Here is a 16254-nt window from a genome sequence, read left to right on the forward strand (position 1 = left end):
GAGTCTGAGGGGAGATTTGATTGAGATGTACAAAATCATGAGGGGTTTGGATAGAGTGGATGGGGAGTGCCTATTTACCTTAGCAGAGAGGTCAGTGATGAGGGGGCATAGATTTAAAGTGATTGGTGGAAAGATTAGAGGGGAGATGAGGACTGTTTTTTCACCCATAGGGTGGTCGGGGTCTGGAGCTGACAGCCTGGAAAAGTAGTAGAGGAAGAAACCCTCAACTCGTATTTAAGAAGTATCTGGATATGCACCTCAAGAGCCCTTACTTGCAGGGCTACGAACCAAATACTGGAAAATGGGATTTGTTTTTCGGCTGGCGTAGACACGATGGGCCAAGTGGCCTCTTTCTGAGCCTTTAACTTTCTGTGATTTTTAATAAATCCAATAAGGAATGCAGGGGAACTTCTTTACCCAGAGAGCAGTTAGAATGTGGAACTTGCTAACATATGGAGTAGTTGAGGTGTATAACATGCATTTAAAGAGAAGCTAGATAAGTACATGAGGGAGAAGGGTTTGAAGGATATAGAGTTAGATGTAAAATAAAGAGTGTTGGAAATACTCAGCAGGTCTGGCAGTATCTGTGGAAAGAGAAACAGTTAACTTTTCACCTTTTCATCAAAGTTAGATGTAGTTTGGCAGGAGGAGGCTCATGTGGAGCATAAACATGGGGACAGACCAACTGAACTGAGTGTAAATGCTATGTAATTAACAGCAGAGTGGTGCAAATCATACAGTAATTTGTGGAAAATTAGAACTGGTAGCATAGGTCTTCACAAGTTGCTGGATAGTTTGAGTTATAATAGTGGCTACTGTGAACTCACTGTTTTTCCAGCAAATTCTGGTCCATGAATTCCCCTGTTCTCTGCAGATGCTAACAGACTTGCAGATTTCCACCTGCCATTTAAGATTAGCTAAACTTGGCACGGTTAGGTATGGAATTTAGGACCTTTGTAGTCTGTGTGATCCAATAATGTATGTGATTGCACCCTGAACAATTGAGGGACTCCTTGATTTTTCTTTAAATATGTTTTGTAAAGCAGCCCTATTGTGATTTTAAAAATATAATGTTGACAGAAGAAAACTTCCAAAACAAATTTTAATTCCAACCTTATGATGGTTAGAATTTACAGACAGCTCGGTCCTGCAAACAGCAATGAGATGAATGATTGAACAATCTGTTTTTGGTGATATTGATTGAAGAGTAAATTCCCTGTTTTAAGTGTCAGCTGTGGCTGAGGTAGCCTCTGAGTCAGAAGGTTATGGGTTTAAGCCCCACTCCAGCAACTTGAGCTGACACGTCCCACCTTTCACTTGCTCAAAACCTATTATGTTTCTAACCTTTGCTAGTTCTGACAAAAAGGTCATCAACCTGAAATGTTAACGTTGTTATTCTCTCCAAAGATGCTGCCTGACTAGCTGAGTATTTCCAGCATTTTCTATTTGTGTCACAAACAGATTATCTGGTCATTATCTCTCTGTTGTTTGTGGGACCTGGCTGTATGCACAATGGCTGCTGAGTTTCCTGCATTGCAACTCTTCAGTGAAGCATGTTGGGACATTTTACTATGTTTGAAGTACTATATAAATACAGTAATTGTTCATTGGCTGTAAAGCACATTAGGATGTCTTGAAGTCATGAAAGGCACTATATGAATACAAGTTCTTTCTTGCTCTTTGAATAGTTCCATGGAATCCATTACCAAGCCATATAGGATCTGAAATTAACATCTTATTTGGAAGACAGCATGTCTGACTGCAGCATTTCACATGACCCTCAAGTGGTAGTCTAAATTATGTGCTCAAGTCCTGGAATATGGTTTGAACTTCTGAATTAGAGGTGCATTCAAGATAACAAACACACAAAAAAACTTAAATAGCAGCGTTAGGACCGAGGTGTTGAAATGCACTGTTAATGCAGTCCCACGACTCCACAGGTCACAAGATATCAATAAATTTTCCCACTTACCAAAACAGTCAATTAGATACTCTATTTGTCCCCAGAATAAAGCACACCAACCAGGTTTCTTTAATAAACAACAAAATTATCCATTTATTATAAACCAAGTCTTAACCAATAATGAAGTAAATATATATGCGAATTGAAATATTAAAGCCCCGTATTTTTTGTCCTAGCCCTCAAGTACATACACATATATCGAAAAACTGGTTAACCAGGGGAAAAAAAAAGAGGGATTTTTGTTTTACAGCTGTTACAAAGAAATACAAGGAATAAAAAAAAACTTAGACTGTGAAGCAGATATGGAAGTCCTTTGTTTTGGCGAAGTCCCAAAGTCAAATAGTTGGCTGCCACTTGGAATCTTTCTAGGCGAGGTTGCTGAACAGTTTGGGTAGGCGTTCAAAGCTGCACAGAGGTCTTGCAGCAGGTGTGCAGCAATAAAGGGTTCAGTTCTAACATATTCAATGTAAAGTCCTTTTTAAAGATGCAAGGTTTCTGCAAACATTCTGGATGTCTTCAACATGCAGGAGGCAAGAGTTCAGTTTGATACAGGCTTTTGCTTTTCAAGAGCAGGGATTCTTCAAAGAGAGTTAACAGTGGCTTGGATGTTCTTCTGATCTCCAACAACTTCCTTTGGTCGAAAAAAGAAGCTGGCTTTTAACAGTTTAAAGTGAAACTAAAACAGTTCAGCGACAATCCTATGACAGCCATGTATTGTGGTATGTCATTTCCTTCCCTTCAGGTTAGAACCCCTGTGGTGCTTGCTTGAAGTCACATTTTCCAGTACTTGCTTACTGGTCAACCCTTTTGTTCACCTTCCTTTTTGAAAAAAATACCCAAAGTTCAGCCATCTCCAGATAATTCAAGTCCATGAAATCCTTTCTTAGTTTTCAAAAATATAGGTTCCCAAGTTTTAAAACAAAAATGGAAACTCTCATAACAGGTGCCAGAGCATGAAGCAGTGGCATCAAATGCAAAGTCTCCTTCCATTTTCCTGTTCTTCCCTGTGGGGGAGTATTTGGCCCCCACAGAAGATGTGACTGACATCTATCCACTCTGAAATAAAAGCAAAATACTGCGGATGCTGGAAATCTGAAATAAAAACAAGAAATGCTGGAACCACTCAGCAGGTCTGGCAGCATCTGTGGAAAGAGAAGCAGAGTTAACGTTTCGGGTCAGTGACCTGAAACGTTAACTCTGCTTCTCTTTCCACAGATGCTGCCAGACCTGCTGAGTGGTTCCAGCATTTCTTGTTTTTATCTCTATCCACTCTGGTAAGCCAGCATACACTTTTAAGCACACAGGTTCTATTTCTTGTATCCAATGTTGGCATCAAACACCCAATGGCTGACTTTTAGAAGTTGTGCCGTGGTAGCTCCGTTCTTTTTTCTCCTTTCCTCACTATGGGAAGGTATCTAGCTTCCACAGAAACTGTGACTGTCATTCACTCTGAAGAAATAGCCACGGTGCATTTCTTAAAAATTGCATATTCTGTTTTCCATCTTGTGACATTTTACTTGTTCTCTCTCTGAGTTATAGAGCAGATGCACGTATTCTTCAGGAGCTTGGTACTTCCTGCATGAAGCTTGGACAGTTGGCACTTGATAACTTCCAGGTAACACCAGTAGTTGATCAAGAAAATCCAGTTGCAATGGATTCCATTCTGCACCTCATGTGGTGAGTAATGATTGTGCAATAATGTAAAGAATGGTAGATTTTCTATATTATTGTCACAGTAAAAATATTGGAGCAAATGTTTGTTACTAAGTATTTGGAATAGTAACTATGAAGGTGTTAAATTCATGATAAAAATTTGCTTTTGAAAATATTTTACTTTTGAAGTTAAATTTTAGAATTTCCTTTTTAACTGGTGGATTCCAAATTAAATACTTCATCTGAGCTTTTACTGGCTCGTATTCATAGAATCATGTAGCACAGAAATAGACCATTTGGCCCATCATGCTTATACTAGCTCTTTAGACTAGCTATCCAATTTGTCCCACTCCCCTGCTCTTTCCCCATCGCTCCACAAATTTTTCCCCTTCAAGTATATATCCAATTCTCTTTTGTAAGTTCCTATTGAGTCTGCTTTCTACTACCCTTTCCAGATCATCATAACTTGCTGCGTTTTTAGAAAAACATTCTCATCTCCCCTCAGCTTTTTTTGCCAATTACCTTAAACCAGTTGAAACGCTTGCATTGGTTATTGACCATCCTACCAGTGAAAACAGTATTCAGTTTTGCATGAAGTTGGCTTATTTTATTGTATCAAAATGAATTTTCCTTGGAAGCTTTAAGAACAATTGTATATCTACATGTATCTAAATATCTTTTGCTAACTATCTAGGGAGAATATGTGTGTATTAAATAGGAAATGACATATGCAGCGCCACCAATGGCAGGAGGGTATAATTAGAATCATAGAATGGTTACAGCACAGAAGGAGGCCACTTGGTTCGTTGTGTCTGTGCCAGCTCTCTGCAAGAGCAACTCGCAACTCACTTAGTCCCACTCCCCACCATTTCTCTGTAACCCTTCAATTTTTTTCTTTTCAGATAATTTCCAATTCTCTTTTGAAAGCCACAATCAAAGCTACTTCCACCACACTCTCACCGTTTGCTGCGTAAAATAAAAAGCTTTTCCTCATGTTGCCATTGCTTTTGCCAATCACCTTAAATTGGTGCCCTCTGGTTCTTGATCCTTCGTCCAATGGGAACAGTTTCTCACTATATACTCTGTCCAGACCCCTCATGATTTTGAATACCTCTAGCAAATCGTTTCTTTAAGGAAAACAGCTCCAGCTTCTCAAATCTGTGTAGGTAATTGAAGTTCCTCATCCCTGGAATCATTCTTTTGAATCTTTTTTGCACCCTCTCAAATGCCTTCACATCCTTCCAAAAGTGTGGTGCCCAGCACTGGAGACGATCCTCTAGTTGAGGCCAAACCGGTGTTTTATAGAGGTTTATCATAACTTCCTTGCTTTTGTACTCTATGGCCCTACTTATAAAGCCCAGGATCCCATATGCTTTAATTAGGGGAGGCGGTGGCGTAGTGGTATTGTCGCTGGACTAATGACTCAGAGACCCAGGATATTGCTCTGGGGACATGGGTTCGAAACCCACCACGGCAGAGGTGGAATTTGAATTTAAAAAGCTAGTCTAATGATGGCCATGATACCATTGTTGATTGTTGTAAAATCCCATCTGGTTCACTAATGTCCTTTAGGGGAGGAAATCTGTCCTTACCTGGTCTGGCCTACATGTGACTCCAGTCCCACAGCAATGTGGTTGACTCTTAAATGCCCTCTGAAATATCAGTTGTATCTAACCGCTACGAAGTCAATAAGGAATGAAACTGGACGGACCACCCGTCATCGACCTAGGCACCGGGAACAACAATGGCAAACCCAACCCCGTCGACCCTGCAAAGTCCTCCTTACTAACATCTGGGGGGCTTGTGCCAAAGTTGGGAGAGCTGTTCCACAGACTAGTCATACTCACGGAATCATACCTTACCAATGTCCCACTGACAGGACAGACCCAGCAGAGCTGGCATCACAGTGGTATACAGTCGGGAGGGAGTTGTCCTGGGGGTCCTCAACATGGCATCAGGCCAAACATGGGCAAGGAAACCTCCTGCTGATTACCACATACTGTCCCCCCATCAGCTGATGAATCAGTGCTTCTCCATGTTGAACATCACTTGCAGGAAGCACTGAGGGTTGCAAGGGCACAGAATGTACTCTGGGTGGGGGACTTCAATATCCACCACCAAGAGTGGCTCGGTAGCACCACTACTGATCGTGCTGGCCGAGTCCTAAAGGACATAGCTGTTAAACTGGGTCTGCAGCAGGTGGTGAGGGAAAAAGTGACTTTGTCCTCACCAATCTGCCTACCGCAGATGCATCTGTCCATGGCAGTATTGGTAGGAGTGACAACTGCACAGTCCTTGTGGAGGCAAAATCCCGTCTTCACATTGAGGATACCCTCCATTATGTTGTGTGGCATTTCATCTTTGGCCTCCTTGTCTCGAGAAACAATGGGTAAGCGCCTAGAGGTGGTCAGTGGTTTGTGTAGCAGCGCCTGGAGTGGCTATAAAGGCCAATTGTAGAGTGACAGATTCTTCCACAGGCGCTGCAGATAAAATTGGTTGTGGGGCTGTTACACAGTTGGCTCTCTCCTTGCACTTCTGTCTTTTTTTTTCTTGCCAACTGCTAAGTCTCTTTGACTTGCCACTCTTTAGCCCCGCATTTATGGCTGTCCGCCAGCTCTGGTGATCACTGGCAACTGACTCCCACGACTGGTGATCAATGTCACAGGACTTCACGTTGCGTTTGCAGATATCTTTAAAGCGGAGACATGGACGGCCGGTGGGTCTGATACCATGACGAGCTCGCTGTACAATGTGTCCTTGGGGATCCTGCCTTCTTCCATGCGGCTCACATGGCCAAGCCATCTCATGCGCCGCTGGCTCAGTAGGGTGTATATGCTGGGGTTGTGGCACTACCATCGTGCTAAATGGGATAGATTCAGAACAGATCTATCAGTGCAAAACTGGGCATCCATGAGGCGCTGTGGGCCATCAGCAGCCGCAGAATTGTACTCAACCACAATCTGTAACCTCATGGCGTGGCATATCCCCCACTCTACCATCACCATCAAGCTGGGGGACCAACCCTGGTTCAATGAACAGTGCAGGAGGGCATGCCAAAAGCAGCACCAGACATACCTCAAAATGAGGTGTCAACCTGATGAAGCTACAACCCAGGACTACTTGTGTGCCAAACTGCGTAAGCAGCATGAGATAGACAGAGCTAAGCGAACCCATAACCAACAGATGAGATCTAAGCTCTGCAGTCCTGCCACATCCAGTCGTGAATGGTTGTGGACAATTAAACAACTAACAGGAGGAGGTGGCTCCACAAATATCCCCATCCTCAATGATGGGAGAGCTCGGCACATCAGCGCAAAAAATAAGGCTGAAGCATATGGAATAGTCTTCAGCCAGAAGTGCCGAGTTGATGATCCATCTCTGCCTCTTCCTGAAGTCCTCAACATCACAGATGCCAGACTTCAGTCAGTTCGATTCACTCCACGTGATATCAAGTAACGGCTGAAGGCATTGGATACTGCAAAGGCTATGGACCCTGACAACATTCCGGCAATAGTACTGAAGACCTGTGTTCCAGAACTTGTCGCACCCCTAGCCAAGTTGTTCCAGTACAGCTACAACACTGGCATCTACCCGGTAATGTGGAAAATTGCCCAGGCATGTCCTGTACACAAAAAGCAGGACAAGTCCAAAGTGGCCAATTACCGCCCCATCAGCCTACTCTCAATCATCAGCAAAGTGATGGAAGGTGTCTTCGTCAATGCTATCAAACGGCACTTGCTTAGCAATAACCTGCTCACTGATGCTCAGTTTGGGTTCTGCCAGGGCCACTCAGCTCCTGACCTCATTACAGCCTTAGTTCAAACATGGACAAAAGAGCAGAACTCATGAAGTGAGAGTGACTGCCCTTGACATCAAGGCAGTATTTGACCGACTATGGCATCAAGGAGCCCGAGCAAAGCTGGAGTCAATGTGAATCAGGGGGAAAACTCTGCTGGTTGGAGTCGTTCTTAGCGCAAAGGGAGATGCTTGTGGTTGTTGGAGATCAATGATCTCAGCTCCAGGACATCACTACAGGAGTTCCTCAGGGTAGTCTCCTATGCCCAACCATCTTCAGCTGGTTCATTAATGACCTTCTTTCAATCATAAGGTCAGAAAGTGGGGATGCTCACTGATGATTGCACAATGTTCAGCATCATTCACAACTCTTCAGATACTGAAGCAGTCTGTGTAGAAATGCAGCAAGACCTGGACAATATCCAGGCTTGGGCTGCTAAGTGGCAAATAAATTTTGCGCCATACAAGCGCCAGGCAATGACCATCTCCAACAAGAGAGAATCTAACCATATCCCCTTGATTCAGTGGCATTACCATTGTTGAATCGCCCACTATCAACATTCTGGGGGTTGCCATTGACCAGAAACCGAACTGGAGTAGCCATATAAGTACCGTGGCTACAAGAGCAGGTCAGAGGCTAGGAATCCTGAGGCGAGTAACTCACCTCCTGACTCCCCAAAGCCTATCCAGCATCTACAAGGCACAAGTTAGGAGTGTGATGGAATACTCTCCACTTGCCTGGATTGGTGCAGCTCCAACAACACCATCCAGGACAAAGCAGCCCACTTGATTGGCACCCCAACCACAAACATTCACTCCCACCACCACCGACGCACAGTGACAGCAGTGTGTACCATCTACAAGATGCAATGCACCAAGGCTGCTTAGACAGCACATTCCAAACCTGCGACCTCTACCACCTAGAGGGACAAGGGCAGCAGATGCATGGGAACACCACCACCTGCACGTTCCCCTCCAAGTCACATACCATTCTGACTTAAACTATATCGCCATTCCTTCACTGTTATTGGGTCAAAATCCTGGAACTCCCTTCCTAACACCACTGTAGGTGTACTTACATGGACTGCAGCGGTTCAAGTAGGCAGCTCACCAGCACCTTCTCGAGCAGTTAGGAATGGGCAATAAATGCTGGCCTCACCAGTGACACCCACATCCCAGGAATGAATAAAATAAAAAAAAATCCACTTTCTCAACCTGCACTGCCACCCCTTCAGTGACATGCATATATATCCCCAGGTCCCTCTGCTCCTGCATCCCTTTTAGAATTGTACCCTTTATTTTATATTCTCTCCTCCATTCTTCCTACCAAAATGAATCACTTCACACTTACCTGCATTAAATTTCATCTTTCACTTGTCTGTCTATTCACTAGCCTGTCTATGTCCTCTTGAAGTTTATCACTATCCTCCTCACAGTTCACAATACTTTCAAGTTTTGAGTCATCCAAAAATTTTGAAATTGTACCCTGTACACCAAAGTGTAGATCATTGATATATATATATCAGGAAAAGCAGAGGCCCTAATACTGACCCTGGGGAACTCCATGATACACCTTCCTGTAGTCTGAAAAACAACCATTCTCCACTACTCTCTCTGTTTCCTGTCAATCAGCTAATTTTGTATCCATGCTGCTACTGTCCCTTTTGTTCCATGGGCTCTAACTTTGCTGACAATCCTATTATGTGGCACTTTATCAAACATCTTTTGGAAGTCCATGTGTACACCACATCAACCACATTACCCTCATCAACTCTCTGTTACCTCATCAAAAATTCAAGTTAGTTAAAGACGATTTGTCCTTAAAAGTCCATGCTGGCTTTCCTTTATTAATCCATATTTGTCTAAGTGACAGTTAATTTTATCCCAGATTATCGTTTCTAAAAGATTTCCTGCTACCGAGGTTAAAGTGTATTTGCTGGGCTTATCTTACATCCTTGTTCAAGAAAGGCTGTAACATATGCAATTCTCCAGTCCCCTGGCACCACCCCTGTATCAAAGGATGTTTGGAAGATTATGGCCAGTGCCTCCGCAATTGCCACCCTTACTTCCCTCGTTATTTCTTGGATGCATCTCATCTGGTCCTAATGACTTATCAGCTTTTAAGTACAGCCAGCCTATCGAATACCTCCTTTTCTAAATCAGTTTTTAGCCTATCCATTGTCTCAACTACCTCCTCTTTCATTATGACTTGGGCAGCATCTTCTTCCTTGGTAAAGATAGATTCAAAGTACTCATTTAGTACCTCAGCCATGCCCCCGCCTCCATGGGTATGTCCCCTTTTAGGTCCCTAATTGGCCCCACTCGTCCTTTTACCACCCTTTCACTTTATATGCCAATAGAAGACTTTTTTAGAACATTACAGCGCAGTACAGGCCCTTCGGCCCTCGATGTTGCGCCGACCATCTGACCTACACTATTCCATTTTCATTCATATGTCTATCCAATGACCACTTAAATGCCCTTAAAGTTGGCGAGTCTACTACTGTTGCAGGCAGGGCGTTCCACGCCCCTACTACTCTCTGCGTAAAGAAACTACCTCTGACATCTGTCCTATATCTTTCACCCCTCAACTTAAAGCTATGTCCCCTCGTGTTTGCCATCATCATCCGAGGAAAAAGACTCTCACTATCCACCCTATCTAACCCTCTGACTATCTTGTATGTCTCTATTAAGTCACCTCTCCTCCTCCTTCTCTCTAACGAAAACAACCCCGTCCCTCAGCCTTTCCTCGTAAGACCTTCCCTCCATACCAAGCAACATCCTAGTAAATCTCCTCTGCACCCTTTCCAAAGCTTCCACATCCTTCCTATAATGCGGTGACCAGAACTGCATGCAAAACTCAAGGTGCGGCCTTACCAGAGTTTTGTACAGCTGCATCATGACCTCGTGGCTCCGAAACTCGATCCCCCTACTAATAAAAGCTAACACACCATATGCTTTCTTAACAGCCCTATTAACCTGGGTAGCAACTTTCAGGGATTTATGTACCTGGACACCAAGATCTCTCTGCTCATCTACACTACCAAGAATCTTTTGGATTCCCTTTTATATTAGCTCGCAATCTCTTCTCATACTCTCTCTTTGCTTCTTTGATTTATTTTTCACTTCCCCTCTGAATCTTCTTTGTTCAGCCTGGTTCTCACTCGTATTAACCAACTGACATCTGTCATATGCACCCTTTTCTGCTTCATCTTACTTTCTATCTCTTTTTGTCATCCAGGGAGCTCTGGATTTGTTTGCCCTACCTCTTTCTTTCCCCCCCCCCAAACGGGAAAATATGACACGTTTACATAAGCAGTTTCCATTAGAAATGTGGGCATGCAAACGTTGTCGTAAATGTTTGCCTGCTGTAAATTAAAGTAATTTAATGGTTTAGGTCTGGCCTTGTCACACCAAGTGTTCACAAGCAATCTTCAAAGGTATTGAAGAGCACCTGTGCTAGAGACAAAAATGCCCAGTTCTGATCACAAGGGGATATTATTGTTTTCAACTCTACACAAACACCAACCATCCATTTCATGACCTGCATCCTGTCCCGTACTAAGTCTTGTTCGCTTACCCACAGTCCTCAATGGCTTCCAATGGTTCCTCATCTTCCAGGAGTGCATTGATTTTAAAAATCCTTACATTGTTTACAAATTCCTCCATGGGCTTGATCCACTCTACATCTGCAACCTATTCCAACCAAGACTTCACTCTTTCGATTCAAATATACTATGCCTTCTTCCCACCCGCCACAATACCACGGGTGGCAGAGCTTGCAGCCAGCATGCCCCACTCTATGGAATTCTCTTTTTAAACCTTTTCCACCTTGCAAAATCTCTCCTTGTCTTCAGAAATCTTTAAAACCTACTTCTTCAACAGTGCCTTGTATTGAAGCCCTGCTTAATTCACATTACTCGTAAACTGCTTTGGAAAGTTTAACCATTATGGAATATTGCCATCTCATGGGCTGGGGGCCATAAAAGACGGGAAACTTAAGGTACTGCCACTTGAGAAAATACACTTGGTGTAACAAGGCCAGAGCACCGAAGAAGTTGGGTCTGGAGATAGTTAAGCAGTGATGGGGGGGAAATAAGCAGCCTTTATGTTCGGCTGAATGTTGAAGCTCAGCTTAGCTGAGCAGTACGTCAAAATTGCCAACTGCTAGGTATCTTGTGTATGTGGAGGGGCAATGTTGTTCAATGTCAAGTCAGTAATATATTTTCAAATGGGGCTCTATAGTAATAACAAGCCCAATGCCAGTTTTAGTCCTGAAAATCTGCTTTGAAGGCAATACATTTGTTTTTTCCCATCTTGCTGGTCCTGACCTGCCCTGGAACATAGAACTGAAAACACTTGTTATTCTTACCGTTTTTTTTTAGGTTAAAGGATCAAGTAATCCAACAAACTGTGGAACTGGAGACTAGTGTAAAAGCTTGTAAGTTCTTATGAATTGTACAGTGTCATTTAGGTACAGCTCAAAGCTGTTTTAAGTATTGAATGTTGTACCTTTCATTTCTTTTGTTCAAACCCATGTACTTAATTTGAAAATGTTATAATTGAATAATGCTTATAATAAATAGATTTATTTCCTTGTGTGGAACATGTTTGATATTATAACATGGAAAAATAATGCTGATACAGAAACCATTGATTCACTTTCAGTTTACTTTACACGTTTCCCCAGTGGCTCCAGTGGTAAAAGCCCTGCTTTGCATGAAACTGAGCCATAGAAACTCGAAACATCCCAGATTCAAAGCCTAGTTTAAGCTGAGTTATCTGGTGTCAGCCTGGGCAACACCAGGGCCTGAGAAGTGGTCTCCATTTCCTTACACACCATCCTGACTTGGAACTATATCACTGTTCCTTCACTGTCACTAAGTCAAAATCCTGGAATTCTCTTCTTAACGGCACTGTGGGTGTACCTACCACACATGGACTGCAGCGCTTCAAGAAGGCAGCTCACCAACACCGTCACAAGAGTAATTAGGGAATAAATGTTCTCCTAGCCAGCGATGCCCACATCCCATGAACGAATAAAACAAAAGGTAAATGAACCAGGATTCCCACCCCTAATTACCATCCAATGACTTATGTTGAAAAGTTTGTGTGGACATAGATGTGAAAAACTCAATGCTTGTAACATGTGAGGTACTAAGGAAGTTGGTACCAGCAGATATGTAACCCAGCATGAGTCTCCAGTATCGTGAATCTTGTGACTGCCTCTGCAGTTGCTTCCTCTCTCCTTCTCCCCCCACCCCCCCGCCTTCTACCCCCTCCTGCACACCCCTTCCGCGCTCCTGCACGTCCTTCCCCTACCCCCCAGCCCCCATGCCCAACACTCGCCACGCACAGTTTTAAATTCCAACTTGAACTGGTTTCTGTGTTTTATTACCAGGTGCTGAAACCAATACAGAGGCTATATCAGAAGACAACCTGAAAGAAGCGTATGTTGGTGTAATTTACTGTTCCACAGTGAACTAAAAGATCGATTATCTTTCACTTCTATCATTACAAAATTATTTTCATTCTGGGAAACATAATAGAAGGGCAAGATGACCTGCTAGTTGTTTGTGGAATGATTATTTTCTTTTACGTCTTTTGCAGGATTCAAGTACTTGAAAAGGAATTAGAAGATGTTTCAGTATCTTTCCAGCACAGAACCTTAGCTCTTCACAGGTATGATAAAATCTAGGTTCCATTTTACCCAGGCACTTTAACCTTGTTTCAAATCTAAAAAATTACCATATTTATTTCATTGTCAGGATGTGGGCAAGGCTGGCATTTATTGCCCATCCCTAATTGCCCTTGAGAAAGTGGTGTTGGGCTGCCTCCTTGAACCTCGGAAGTCTATGTGGTGAAGGTACTCTCTCAGTGCTGTTAGGTAGGGAGTTCCAGGATTTTGGCCCAGTGATGGTGAAGGAAGGCCGATGTATGTTGGTCAACATGGTGTGTAACTTTGAAGGGAGCTTTAAATTTTTTTTTTAAATTAAGATCTTCTCTAGACTGCAACAAACGTTTGCTGTTATATGCTTTCAAGTAATCTAAGAGTAATGGATATATGATGTTTTGATGGTTTAAATTTGTTTCCGCCTCTAACCCACCCCCACCAGCCTTTTTCCAGTTGGCAAACCTGGCATCCTCCCATATGTGAGATGGTGCATGCAAATTGAACTGAATTAATCTAAATATGGACACCACCATATTTCCCACTGTTTTCTCCAATTGGGTGCTGGGACTGTCTTTTAGACCCCAGTGTTTTAAAGTCAGCAGAGTGGGTGGGGTGTGGGTGGGTGCTTTGGGGTTCTAATGACAAGGGGTCTCTTGCCATTGCTATGCACAGGCTCCATCAGCAACAGGCATTTTTTTTTTCAGTAGCACATGGCTGCCCTATTTCCTATTCTGACAAACCCCTGAAACCCACGGTCTGGTGAGAATCTCTGGAGACTAGGGACACTGTTTCCCATGTGCAAATAATTCCAGGGTCAGATGTTTCGCCAGGGTCAGGAGCATCTCCAAGGCTGGCAGAAGTCACTTTCTAATACCGGTGCACCCTCATTGTAAAATCCAGGCTAAATTAAGGTGTTGGACTACCTGTTAAGAGTTCAAGTTGTAATCTCAGACCTGTCTGCCTTAAGCTGTATCAGTCTGTCAAGCAACTGAAAAGGACAGAATCTTGATTAGCGTCAGCCTTGGCATAGAAGTAGATGATCAGCCATGATCTGTTTGAATGGCAGAGCAGGCTCAATGGGCCGAATGGCCTCCTGCTGCTATTTCCATGATCCTACTAAAGAAATCTATGAGGAAACTACACTGGGACTCCATTATAATATGGCTCGCTATAGCGCAGAACTTGATATAATGCAGGCCTGTCATGGACCCCCAAATTTTACCATTTCAAAACATTGTTGAAGTATAAATGCTCCACAGATTATTTAGAATCAGCCTATCATTTGGCAGCTTTGTGATTAATTAAGACACCATTTTTCTCTATACATACTGGTCAAACTTGCACTGATACCCGTACAACAATCTACGTGAAATTATGCGTACTGAAACAGGAAAGATGGAATGCGTTGAGATGTTGCTCTTGGCTGACATACGTTGTCCAGGCCTCGCTGCCGTAGAGCAAGGTACTGAGGACATAGGCTTGATACACTCGGACTTTTGTGTTCCATGTCAGTGCGCCATTTTCCCACACTCTCTTGGCCGGTCTGGACGTAGCAGTGGAAGCCTTTCCCATGCACTTGTTGATTTCTGCATAGAGAGACAGGTTACTGGTGATAGTTGAGCCTAGGTAGGTGAACTCTTGAACCACTTCCAGAGTGTGGTCGCCAATATTGATGGATGGAGCATTTCTGACGTCCTGTCCCATGATGTTCGTTTTCTTGAGGCTGATGGTTCGGCCAAATTCGTTGCAGGCAGTTGAGTCTCTGCAGACACTCTTCAGTGTGAGATGTTAATGCAGCATCGTCAGCAAAGGGGAGTTCCCTGATGAGGACTTTCCGTACTTTGGTCTTCGCTCTTAGACGGGCAAGGTTGAACAACCTGCCACCTGATCTTGTATGGAGGAAAATTCCTTCTTCTGAAGACTTGAATGCATGTGAGAGCAGCAGGGAGAAGAAGATCCCAAACAGTGTAGGTGCAAGAACACAGCCCTGTTTCATGTCACTAAGGATAGGAAAGGGGTCTGATGAGGCACTGCTATGCTAAATTGTGCCTTTCATATTGTTATGGAATGAGGTGATGATACTTAGTCGCGTTGGTGGACATCCGATCTTTTCTAGTAGTCTGAAGAGACCACGTCTGCTGACAAGGTCAAAGGCTTTGGTGAGATCAATGAAAGCAACGTAGAGGGGCATCTGTTGTTCGCGGCATTTCTCCTGTAGCTGACGAAGGGAGAGCAGCATGTCAATGGTCAATCTCTCTGCTCGAAAGCCACACTGTATCTCAGGGTAGACACGCTCAGCCAGCTTCTGGAGACTGTTTAAAGCAACTCGAGTGAAGACTTTCCCCACTATGCTGAGCAGGGAGATTCCATGGTAGTTGTTGCAGTCACTGCGGTCACCCTTGTTCTTATCGAGGGTGATGATATTGGCATCACGCATGTCCTGTGGTACTGCTCCCTCGTCCCACCACAGGCAAAGCAGTTCGTAGAGTGCTGAAAATATAGCAGGCTTGGCACTCTTGATTATTTCAGGGGTAATGCCGTCCTTCCCAGAAGACACTAACGGCAATAAATGACACCAACAAAATGTCCACATTTAAACAGATAAAGACAAGGTTGACAGTCCTCCTTTGCTGCAATAAAACTGGTCTACACAAGTTGATGCTGCTCATCATTGGAAACTTTGCCAAGCCACATCACTTCCATCATCTAAATCTAAACCCATGCCAATACTCAAAAGTAGTGCCAAAGCCTGGATGACTTCAATTATCGAAGACTGGTTCCATCAAGACAGAAACCAACAGCGACTGCACTGAGGATTTTGAAGTCTTCGCTGAGGAAGAAATACTTGAAAGTGAGACGAGTGATGTGGACCAAGATAGATTCAATACCCATGATCTTAGCAACGATCTTTGTACAGGTCTGTACTTGGAGCTGAATTGGATGCTGACGACATCAGTGCATGGCTAAATATCGATGCCCAAGAAGCTACCAACGAGACAATGACAGATGCTGGATTATTGACCAGTGTACCAGATCCGAATCCTCAAGATGTCCGGCAAGCTGAAGATGATGATGACGATGCCGAGGCGGAGCCGCTGCTACATTCTATACAGTCATCTCCTATCTAGAAGAATCGCTGAGATGGTTGGCTTCCAATGAAAAATCAACT

General features: G+C 43.5%; 1 protein-coding gene across 2 annotated transcripts in view; it reads left to right on the forward strand.

The window, feature by feature from the left end:
* cenph (centromere protein H) overlaps positions 1–16254 on the forward strand; it is a 32985-nt gene that overhangs the window by 4876 nt on the left and 11855 nt on the right. Inside the window, exons 2-5 of one of the 2 annotated variants that reach the window (XM_068028801.1) lie at positions 3497–3640; positions 11797–11852; positions 12813–12861; positions 13022–13093. In XM_068028801.1, coding sequence (XP_067884902.1) covers positions 3497–3640; positions 11797–11852; positions 12813–12861; positions 13022–13093 — 321 coding nt within the window. The remainder of the gene's footprint in view (positions 1–3496; positions 3641–11796; positions 11853–12812; positions 12862–13021; positions 13094–16254) is intronic. The other variant, XM_068028802.1, reaches the window with a different exon arrangement.

This window comes from Heterodontus francisci, chromosome 4 (genome assembly GCF_036365525.1).
Source record: "Heterodontus francisci isolate sHetFra1 chromosome 4, sHetFra1.hap1, whole genome shotgun sequence".
In the NCBI taxonomy this organism is placed as follows: domain Eukaryota; kingdom Metazoa; phylum Chordata; class Chondrichthyes; order Heterodontiformes; family Heterodontidae; genus Heterodontus; species Heterodontus francisci.